Source organism: Nanorana parkeri, unplaced genomic scaffold, assembly GCF_000935625.1.
Source record: "Nanorana parkeri isolate BGI_ZX_2015 unplaced genomic scaffold, ASM93562v1 scaffold285, whole genome shotgun sequence".
In the NCBI taxonomy this organism is placed as follows: Eukaryota; Metazoa; Chordata; class Amphibia; order Anura; family Dicroglossidae; genus Nanorana; species Nanorana parkeri.
Window position 1 is genome coordinate 1358401 of NW_017306553.1, and position 12023 is coordinate 1370423.

The 12023-nt window shown below is 45.3% G+C and overlaps 1 protein-coding gene across 1 annotated transcript in view; it reads right to left on the reverse strand.

The window, feature by feature from the left end:
• Positions 1–12023, reverse strand: part of CD44 (CD44 molecule (Indian blood group)) — a 46173-nt gene that overhangs the window by 20145 nt on the left and 14005 nt on the right. Inside the window, exon 2 of the mRNA XM_018557464.1 lies at positions 474–633. Within this exon, the coding sequence (XP_018412966.1) occupies positions 474–633 (160 nt within the window). The remainder of the gene's footprint in view (positions 1–473; positions 634–12023) is intronic.

Here is a 12023-nt window from a genome sequence, read left to right on the forward strand (position 1 = left end):
TCTGTACAGCAAAGCTAAAGTTTAAATTTTTCCTACCCCGGTTCAATGAATGAAAGGGGTGGGACAGGGACAGTCAGGCTGGGGAGAAAAGGGCTAGATTAGGGTGGTAGGCAACCTTAGTACTCCAGCTGTAGTGAAACTGCAAATCCCATCATGCTTGTAGAAGTCACATCTGTAGCTGCCACTCTTGATATGCCTCATGGAACATGTAGTTTTACCACAGCTGGGGTGCCAAGGTTCCCTACCCAGGGGCTAGATAATGCTGGACGTCCTCCAGCTAGGAAATGAGTCTGGCTCTATCTGACGTCCTGCAGTGTGTAGTGAAATCAGAGTAAGCAATGTCAGTCCATGAGAGGAGCCGGTACAATTGTACAAGTCTGAAGGGGAGGATGGAGTTCAGCTTCGAAGGTACATTGCTACCACCCTTTATTTTTCACATTCCCGTTCACCTTTGGAGAATAGTCGTGCCGTACCTGCAGATCTCAAATCCAAATTCCCGAGCCTCCTCCACCTGTTCCTTGGTAGCGATTTCCGCATCCAACTCGCCACAAGTCTTCCTGGCTTCCTCCGCGGTCTGATTATATCTGATTCCTTTCTCCACATGGAAAACACCCCAGAACCGACAGCTGATAACTGAAATCAAAGAGAAGCAAGCCGGGTATGAGCGAATCAGAAAAAACAAACAGGAGATAACAGTCATAGAACAATGAACAATGGCTTGACGGAGAAGACTTATTTATTTCCTGTACAAAATAAAGGGAAACTTGAAGGAAACCTACACGGTGGAAATGCTGAGGCTGCTGCTGACCTGGTCAGCTACAGTATTTTCTGAACCAGTCTCTGGGAGGTCATCCTTTCACATTCTGATTTGTATGTTTGGCCAAGGTCAAGCAGTGGTAAAGCCAGAGAGAGCCAGGTAACTCATTTTAGGTTTCCTAGTCCATATTTCTTTCACTACAGGTTTTCCTTTACGTTCATACAGCACACCAACCAAAGCCAGATAAAAACAATTGGACCATTAAAAGATATAATTTAAAAAAAAACCTGTTTCTACCATATTCAGCTTCAATCAGGAGAATCTACTGCATTTTTTTTTCTGCCACTAAATGTCCACAGTCTGATGACCAGCATCATTCAACCCACTTGTTCTCAGCCCAGGTCATCCCGGACATGCCCCCAACCTATGACTGGACAGTGACAGGAGAAGAAGCACAGTGAAGATCTCGTCTCTCTGACACTCTGCTCTCCCCATCAGAATTCTTATTGTTAGCACCTGCACTAATTAGCTTCTTGTGCTTCTTCTTCCTCTCACACTCCAGCCATGCTGGAAGAGGTGGATGCCAGGGACTGGAAGAGGTGGATGCCAGGTCAATATTAGGTACTGCTTCCATTTAAAAAATGCATTTAATTGTCTAATAATGATGGCAGAGCAAAATTAATTAGTGAATTCTATATCTATTATAATATATTTGATTTAATGTTACTATCTAGGGGAGCATTTCCCTTAATAGAAGCCTTGCTACAAATAAAGAACCCCTTACATTATTATCAGCTGAGGAGGGTGAGGACTCCCCTTTTTGCCCAATTGGCACTGGCTGCCCTGACTAGTTGTTAGCAAGCAGAGACATTGAGTGCTGTTCTGAGACCTGTTCACCAAAACAGGAAGTGAAGAGTTGAAGGCTCCCCCTAAGGGACAGAAACAGCAATAAAAAAACAGGTTGAAGTTCTTGCTCTCCTCCATTTTACTAAAAAGGATCTTCATCACTTTTGTATCAACTCATAATTCTAAGATGAGAGTGACTGACACCTTTTTGTGCAAACTGTTGAGGAGGAAAGAAGTTTGGGGAGTTTTGTTCCAACAGAAGGACTGTCCCTCCAAAAGAAGAACAGTTGGATTTTAAAGCTGAACTGAAGTCCGCAAATATTCACCTCCGTTTGAGCTATGTGATGTCCACAAGCTCCCTCATGGGTGCCAACATCTGCATGCACAGCTTAGTGTACAGTGTAAAGAAGAATGCAATGAGGCAGGTAAGAATCCCTTAGGCCCATTCACATCTCTGCGATACGGGAGCCAATGCATTCCTGAACACGATCCGGTATCACATGGGATTGCATGTTGCACTGTTAGGTGCACTGATGTGCCATTATTTCTAGAGCAAACTCGGAATTTCAATGAACAAATTCCGAGTTTGCTCTAATTATCTAGCAACAAAAATGAAAATAAGGCAATAAAAATAAAAATATGCACAGCGGGAAAAACACTCTTTGGAAAGAATAACTCGTAAAATAACGTTTTCAGACTGTGTGAGATATATTTTTGGATTGTGAATGTAATTTTTTCAATTGCTCTTACTGGATTATTAGCCTAGGCTATTGTTCTATTCTATACCGTAGATTCCAGCACAATGTGCTTCTACTGTAAACCTCCTGACTGCAGCTGTGGATTGCTCAGATCCGGATGAGTCATTGCTTGGAGTAACAAGGAGGAGAAAGCTACAGCAAACAATATAATGTGTTCCGGGGAATTAGGGAATTATGTGTGCATAGTAGCCGCACTCTCTGACACAATGACTAGGCGCTTGAAGCTGAAACAGCTTATATGGAAACACACAGAACTGCAAATTTACCTACAGGCAATCTGTAATATAAATCCTCAGGATGAAGGATAATTCTATGTCGTACACTAGACCAGGGGAGATTATTACTATTGGTCCAATCACATTTCCTTCTCTAACTAAATAGCACCATGAAAGTAAAAAAAAGAATTGTAGGAAAGAAAATTATTAAATATATGTTGATATTTTTCCTTTTTTTTCTCTTCTTTTCTTACATGCTGCTATTTAGTCTTAGGTAAGGGGATGTGTAAGGATTCACCAATGTGTCTCACTTGTAAAACAAAATGTGTAATCCTGTTCAGATAGTGTTTTGAAATCAAGATACCCTTGCCATAGACCATGCCTATTGTATTTTTCTCCTCTAAGTCAAAGCAACATGACTGGATAGTGAAGAAGCAGCAGCTCACTGAAGAGATCATCTTAGGTTTCGCTCCTCCATTTGGCAAATTCTATTTGTTATATTCACACTCTGTGCAACACAGTAGAGAATCTCTCTTCCAGTCTGAATACCTTTAGGAGGCTAGTACAAAGAAAGACTGGGGCATTCCTTAAAGTCTATCTGGTCTAGGTTAATCTAGCCTTGCAATGGGGCTACCTGCTTGCTGGAGCATCGTGAAAGGGACTTTTTACTTACCTGATCCCAGTTCCACTGAAGGTCGGTGCTGACCTTTCTCCCCTCCGCTCCGGCTTGAGACTGTTCCTTGGTGTTTTTTTGTATAATGCAGGACTATGGGCCCTGATTAGATGTAATGATGTCAGACTTTTTACTTACCTGATCCCCGTTCCACTGAAGGTCGGTGCTCACCTTTCTCCCCTCTACTACAGCTTGAGACTGTTCCTTGCTGTCATTGTGTATAATGCAGGACTATGGGCCCTCATTAGATGTAATGATGTCAGAGGGCCTCCAACCACTGGAGCAGAGGGGGCAAGAGGCTGCGGGCTCTGGTCTTGGAGCCAACAAGAGAAGAGTGAGATTCAGGTAAGTAAACGTCCTTTACAAAGGTTCCCTAGGCATGTAAAGCAGATTCAAGGACAAAAGTGTGCAATGAAGGCACTTTCCATAATGTGCAAATATTTAGAGCCACATTTAAGAGGTGAACCTCAGTAATTTCCTTTGCTGCTCCACACCAATTTTCCTCCACTTTCGGTGTCCATGTTTGGCCATAGATTGAGCAGCCATTGATGATGCAACATGTGGACATGTGCAATGGGCTTCCACCATCCTGACTTTAGGCTACATTTTATAGCATCATACAGAGGGCGGGAGTGTACACTTCACTGCGTATGTGCACCCCTGCTCCAAGATTGCTCCCGGGCTGAACTACAATCTCACGTTTAGGTAGCTAATTTGTATTGAGATTGTAGTCCGGGAGCGAGCTTGGAGTGGTGGCTACTTAATAACACACACAGGGACCATGGGGAACACAAGTAGCCCCCTCCAGAAGGAAGGACAGTGTCAGCACAAACATTAACAAAAATAAAAAAGTTGCCAAATAGGTAAATACTTATCTCTGTCTCTGCTGCTCACCCCTGGCTGTAGACAGGGCCGGATTTAGTCTCTCTGCTGCCCCAAGGCCAGGTCCCTCAAAGCGCCCCTCTACCCGCCAACCCCCCCATGGAGAATGGCAGACCTACTGGCTGAATACAAGTGACCTTGGCAACATCACTGAGATCACTTGTACAAAACAAGCGGCGGCTTCCCCGCTGTACATTTAGCTTTGCTTGCTCAAAGCAGTGCTAAATGTAGAAAACAACTGCATGTCCCCGGCGTCAGGAGATTCCACACCACTGCTACCCCTCTACTCCCTGCTTCCCTGAGGCCGGGCCTTGATTGGCCTTGTGGGAAATCTGGCCCTGGCTGTAGATCTGCAGCTTCTCGAGCGGCCGTGCAGTAGGATGTGTGCGGGCGCATGCGCAGTAGAGATCACCGGTGGGGAGAAGAGGAGAGACTCACTGTCAGTCAATGCACGCAGCCGTGAGCGTGCATGTCGGACAGACACTGTGGGACGTGAGGAGTCTGCACTGGTTTAGAGACCGGCACCAGCGCTGGAGGGATTGCTGATAACAAGTGGAAGGAAGAAGATGATCGGACCAAGAGGCATCATTTAAGATAAGTCCTTACAGCAGCATTGAGGGGAGGAATTGTGACTTAAAGGAGAACTATGGGGTTAAGGCTTTTCCCCATAGTTCTCCTTAGGGTAACGGGAGGACACAAACTAGCGTCCTCCCATCACCCAAAGCTCAGTATACCGCGAGCTACAGCTCGCGGTATACTGAGACGCCGCAATAAACCGCAAGCTGCTGCTCGCGGTATACTGAGACGCCGCAGCTGAAGCAGATGCCGACTATTATGTCTGGATCCGCCCAGCTGCGTGACTGACAGCTGGCTCTGCCTACCTAGAGGCAGAGCCAGCTGTACCCGCCCCCTCCCCCGTCCGTTCCGCCAGTCAGCGCTGGCGGATCGGAGCGGGGAGGGGGGAATCCAGCCCCTCCCCTGTCACGGCAGAGACCTGTAACAGGATTGAGAGGTGAGCGAACGCCAGTATGTGTTCGCTCACCCCCCGATCTACTGAGCCGACCTGTGACAGTCTCATTGTCACAGGTCGGCTAGAACTATGAGGTAAGTGAAAATCACTCACCTCATAGTTCTCCTTTAAATGTTACTTTAAGAAATAGAATAGAAGATAAAGAAAGATACACTTTGGCACACTGCCCAAATCACATTACTAATTGGCTCTATATAGCTAATTCTACCTATGTGCATCAGCAGTAAGTGGTATGTTGCTGACTTGTAACATTTTTTGTTTTGTTTGTGTTACTTATCTTCATATTTGACTTCCTAGATGATGACTAATTCAATTTAAATTCTTTTTTAAATAAAAACATGTCATAATCACTGCCGTGATGGGGACTTTTTCAAAAACACGATAAAGATTTCTCGCCGGATAAGTTATTGTTACCGAATAGCTGTTGTTTCTGCCCTGACATTATTTAACAATGTTGACACATCTCGTTAGCTGGAGATGTTCTGTACTGGAAGTGCTGATCCTCATCACTCCTCTGTGCCAGCTCGGGTCATGGTGGTGTTTATTGTCTGTGTTTTATTAGCTCTGCTGCAGAACACGGAGCAGAAAGTGTTTGATGGACATCTTTGGGTACATAGCGCTCTCTGATTTGAGAATCTGTTGGTGTGGCTTGAAGCTTCTGCAATTATATTCTACATAGACATTAAAGAGGAACTCCAGGATTTTCAAAAGTGAACCCTAAAGCCCCATTCACACCTAGGCGTATTGTAATATGCGCGTCTGTCGCGCGACCGTCACGCGTTTTTTTTACCGCGATTCGCGCGATTCCAAAAGCTATTTGGCTGTATCCCAATGGAAAATGCCCTACAAAACGGCCCAAAGTAGTCCCGGGACCTTTTCAGGCGTGGGCCGTTTTGTAGGGAATTAGGGACGGGCGTAAATACGCCTAGGTGGGAACGAGGGCATTGACTACAATGCTATTTATTTTTTTGACCGTTTTGTAGAGCGTTCGTCGAGCGTAGGACGCGCTACAAAACGGTCAGGTGTGAACAAGGCCTTAGGCCTCCTTCACACAGCGTAAAGTCGAGCCGTACAGATCTGTGCGGCGTGCACAGCCGTATTGGGCTGTTCCCAGGAGGAACAGGTGCTGCGAGTGATTGCACGCAGCAGCCTGTTCTTCCCTATGGGAGGATGCGGCCATACGCTGTCATACGCACACCCGAACTGCACATCCGTGTGGGTGCGGGTGTTCATGTTCGGACGCACACAGGATCCATCCTGTCTGCGTCCAAGTACGGACACCCTCACCCGCACGCATGTGCAGCTCGGGTGTACGTACAGTCGCGTCCTCCCATAGAGAAGAGCAGGCTGCTGAGTGCAATCGCACGCAGCACCTGTCCCTGCCGGGAACTACACTGCAACGGTTAACTGCTCGTTTTAGTCTATGGGCACAAATAAAATAAATCGTCTATCCCGTCTGGCTGCTAGACTGGTCCCCCCTGCCTCTTCTCCCCCGGGCTCCAAAGGTCTAAGGACTCATGGCGTCGTCACATCTTATACGGTCCATTGACTTGCGGACTCAGCCAAAGACCAAAGGGGGGGTGAGCTGTCACCATCACAGGATCAAGGATTGGGTGAGTGTATCTTCTTTATTGCATTCCCGGCTGTACATGGACTGCATGAGGCTGATACCGGGTCACGCCTGGGTACCTACACTGCTTGTATTAAAAAAATCCATCTAATGATGTACTAATGAATACAAAGCTGCAACAATTGTGTCTTTCCTATCTGCCCGGAGGTCGTCTTTAAGATTCAGTGACATGGTCAATGTTCTCTCCGTGCATAAACTCCACACAACCGTCACCAACATCTGCACTCAGACCATGAAGTCTCTGAATTTGTTTCGTATTCTCCTGAGACTCGGACGGATAAAAATATCTTTACAGAAGAAAAGCCACAATTAATGACCTGACACTGCAGTCTGTCTGAGGACACGCGGCATAGCAACAGTCTCTTAGCAGATGTGCTCGGAGCCCGCCGTGGGAAGCCGTTACCAACAAACTAAAGGAAACATGTTAGAATGTAAACTTGAAGCAAAGTGGGATCTGTGTGTGACTAGATTCGCTGCAATGCCTTCCGTTGTAGCCCTTGAAGAGCCACAAGTCCCAGCATCCCCGCTATTCTGTCTCTGTAAAGATTTCCAGACAAGACGTATTTAAAGCTTGAGCACCTTTGCGAACTCAGATATTACCATATTAAAGTAGAAGTGACATCATCACTGTGCTCAGCATAGCCTGTGCAGAGAGCAGAGCTGTGGGAGGAGCCCAACAGCCCCACCCACTACAGGAAACTACAGGAGGGGGCGGAGACAAGACCAGTCACCCTGCACAAGCAGAGAGAGCAGCAGTGAGCGGTCTTTATTACAGGAGGGGGAGGAGACAAGACCAGTCACCCTGCACAAGCAGAGAGAGCAGCAGTGAGCGGTCTGTATTATCATCATGATATAAAAATATAATAAAATCGTGATATAAATACATATTACATAAATACATAATAAAATTGTGATATAAGTATATAATGAAATCATGATATAAAAATATAATAAAATTATTATATAAGTAAATATTGATATAAATATATTTTTAAAAATCATGATATACTTATAAATGTATAAAATCATTATGTAAATGTACATAAAAATCATGTTTTAAATTTATAGCAAAATCATGATAGAAGTATATGGTAAAATAATTGTAAACTAAAACAAAAGTTTAAAAGGGCCAAAAAAAACCCACCCTGACAATCTGTTATTTGATTCAGCCCAACAATATCTACCTATAAATAAAATATCACCTTCGTGTGTCCTGACCCTTTAACCCTTTGGATTCCTATGATAGTCACCCAGATGGTTCTGTAAAATTCCACAGCCTCGTTAATGCGATCCGGATTCCAGCGTATGCCCCGGGGGGTAATGACATCCGTGGGCAGAAAACAGGTGTGCAGTGTTTCCTTGGCAGGGGCAGCGATTGTTTCACCATCCCGGCCTCCTTGCATAACAGCGCGTTGTGACATTCACCTGTGGGAATGCACTCATATTTCACAAGTGCTCTTCTTCAGCCCAGCCTATAAAAGTGTTAAAGAGAACCTGTATGTTGGCTATACTAGGCAAAGTTAAAGGTTCTCTTTACTGGCCATGCAGTAAACAGTCAGTCCTTACATTCTCTATCCTGATCCCCAAGTTTGCAGTCGGACATTGGGGAAACACCTCGTATGTCGGAGTAATGAGTGGCATGAGACACATCCCCCATCTCCCTGCTGGAAAGTCAATGGGTAGCAGTGGATTGTCCTCTTGGTATTGGTTATCTGGTTACTGGACTGGAGGCTTCTACACACCAGAGGATTCCCACAATTTCCTTTGGTTTGTGGTGGAAAACAATTAATTAGTCCAGATACAATTTTATTCCAATGTAAGGTTTTGTAGAAGCGCTTATGAGGAATCCAACGCATTTCAGGAGCCCAATCCCATCCCCTTCATCAGGGTTTAAGCAGTATAGTATCAGGCACAGGACTCACTGGCACACCATTGCCAAACCAGCTGCCTGATCTCCAAAATTCCAAAGCAGACTCCAAACCTGGAAGAAGACCAAGGAAAGATGAAAGCGCCGGTGACGGAGGATAAATGCTTTCCAAGTTCTGACGGGCCTGGCCGCGTCCCGTGGTGGATGCTTCTTTCTCCTGTCCACGCCTGTGGTTAGGTATCCCCATTGATGTCTATGGGGCTCATCTCCCAGCTGGGAGATGGAGGTAGACCATTGATGTCAATTGGGGATTTACTATGCAGACGTGGCCAGAAGAAGGAGATATCCGCTGACAAATGCAGCTGGGCCCGTCGGATCTCGGTAAGTATTCATCTCTGCCTGGGGAGTGAGCCATCATGGCAGCATAAAGTGCACTTATCCTTTAATCAGTCACTAACCTGGAACAAGTACACACATCAGGAAAGTCAGAGAGCGGTTACGCTATTCTGAGTCCCTTTCTGCATACGTGTTCCAAGTTCATATATCTGAGTATTGAAGCCAGAAGATCAACATGACAGCCAGGAAACTAGCACTTTCGGAGTGAAAGCTCAGCAATGACATGTTTTTGTAATGACAGGTTTTCTTTTTTTCATTTCTCTTACCGGTGACCCACTCAGAGAAGCCTCAAACTGCACATTGTAACAGGATGTGTCTCTGCTCTGGCAGAGATGTTGTTTAATGAGAACTGCACGCCGCAGACCACAAAAAGGAACATGACCCCTTCCTGGGCTCTGTGTGTGTGTCAGCGCACCTTCCAGCACCGCTACACGGCTTTGTTCTAGCAGGCTTTCAACATGGAGCGACAGTCAGCAACCCCCATTATGGTCTCAGTATAAAGTAGATGTAAAATCACTAAAATCTCACATGAGTGACAACATGATGATTCCATTTCAAAAGTTGATTTCAATTGTTTTAACTCAGCAGCATTCAAGACCATAATGCCCGTGAAGGTCCTTGTTTAGGCACTTCCTGTTATAAAGTGACTACACTTTGTCCCTTTCTGCCTGGGGCTGCACCTAGTGTTGTCACACTGTCACATTCGCCCCTGGTGGAGTCTACCAGTGACTACTCTAACACAAAATCCACAGGCTTGGTCGACTGTTGTCACTATCAGGAAGCCGGTCCAGAGCAATGATGCGCAGCTGACGCTGAAGTGAGTGCGTATAGATAGGAAGTGTCTAAAAGAGACGGGAGGAGAACCAGCAGCACTGAGATGGGAAAATGGTGAAGAAATAAATCGAAGCAACTGAACTTGCTGTATTTTTCTCAAGGACGTTTTGCTGGTCATCCAGCCAGCTTTCTCTATTCTGAATGCAGAAAGCTAGTCAGATGACCAGTGAGACGTTCTTAAGTAATATATAGCAAGTCCAGTTGTTTCTATTTATTTTTTACAGATATACCATGACCTGGATGAATGAAAACCTTCACAGACATGGTCTCTACATGCTTTGGAATCCTTAACTGCTGAGTCACGGCTGGGAGGGGGGAACAAGGTAGCTGAACTGAAGTCACTGCTGGGAAGGAAGAACTGAGCTTCTGATTCACTGCTGAGAAGGGGAGCTGAGCTGCTGATTTACTTCTGGGAAGAGGGAACTGAGCTACTGATTTACTTCTGGGAAGAGAGAACTGAGCTGCTGATTTACTTATGGGAAGAGGGAACTGAGCTGCTGATTTACTTCTGGCAAGAAAGAACTGAGCTGCTGATTTACTTCTGGGAAGAGGGAACTGAGCTGCTGATTTACTTCTGGGAAGAGGGCATTGCGCTTTTAATTCACTGCTGAAAAGGGGGAGCTGAGCTGCTGATTCACTGCTGGGAAGGGGGAGCTGAGCTACGGAGTTACTGCTGGGAAGGGTTAACTAAGTTGTTGAGTCACTGCTGGGAAGCGGCAACGGAGCTGCTGATTCACTGCTGAGAAGGAGAAGTTGAGCTGCTAAATCACTGCTGAGAAGGAGTTGAGCTGCTAAATCACTGCTGGGAAGGGAAATCTGAGTCTTTTGGGGCGGGAAGGTCAGAAATGGAGTGGCAGTGGTTTGGTGGGGCTTTAAAAGGTGGACTTGGGTTTTATTTACTCTATATGTCTGTTTTGTGTTTAAGGGACTCTTGTGAACACAGGTCCCGTGTTGTATGAAGATCACAACATCAGACCTGAGACTGCATGCACCCAGCGAATTCACAGGAAATTCAGAACAGTTGATTTGTATCCTTGTCCCAAGCAGGAGACTCAGTATGTACTGAAGCATTTGGATCAACATAAGAGCCAGGTAACTAGCATTTTTATAGGGAGAGCTCAGTTACAGCCACCTAGAGGTTTGCTTATTAAGGTTTCTTTTGAAGAAAAAGTGCACTTTAAAATTAAGTAAGCTTATCCTCTTTGCCCCACATACCCTGACCTAACCTAACCCACCCTACTCTCCACAGATAGATACTTACCGCAATCCAATGGCAGTGCCCCCACCCCTCAGCTAGTATTTGTTTAAATCCAGTGTGGCAAGTGTTTACAGGCCATGTCTGTGCATTACACCCCCATAGACTTCTATAGGGCTGTGTAGCAAGGCCGGAGACAAAAGGAGACAGTGGAAGGCAGCCCCTTAGAAGTCTATAGAGCTGCAATGCGCCACCGTGGCCCAGAAATAAACAAACAGCATTGGCAGCTGATGTTGAATCGAGGCAAGTATGTATCTGTAGAGGCGGAGGGTGGGTTTGGTTAGATTAGATAAAGGGCAAAAGGAATAAAAAAGAAAGTGCACTTATACTTTAAAAAAAAGATGGCGGTGTTTCCTGTAGCGACCAATCATAAAATATAAATTTTCTAGTACAGATTATTAAACTAACTCCTCATTCCTGGCTACTGTTCTCTTTTGTTCCACTTCATTGTAGAAAAAAAAATATGTTAAGAGGCATAAAGCAACATTGTCCAGTTCATACTGTGTGACTAAATACTCGCGGCGCCGAAAGTGGCTTCTGCGTGCCAAACGGAGCTGGCTGTGAAATTCCAGTGGGTGTCCCTGGAAATCTTTTACCTTAGTCATTGAAGCATACTTTTCCTTTATGGAGGATCACTATAACCCAAACAAAATAAAAAAATAGGCAAAAGGCATGAGACTAATCATATTCTCCGCAGGTCTCTGCACCTGCTAAAAAGAGGGTTTGACATCTGTCAATGTTGCCTATTTCTCAGCACGAGCTGCTACTGGAAGGAAGAAGAGATGATGCAATGCCAGGTGGTAGATCACTTCTGTGAACTCATATGACAGGAAGTCACACGTGCACTGAAAACATTATTTCAAACTAGAGACAAGTAAAT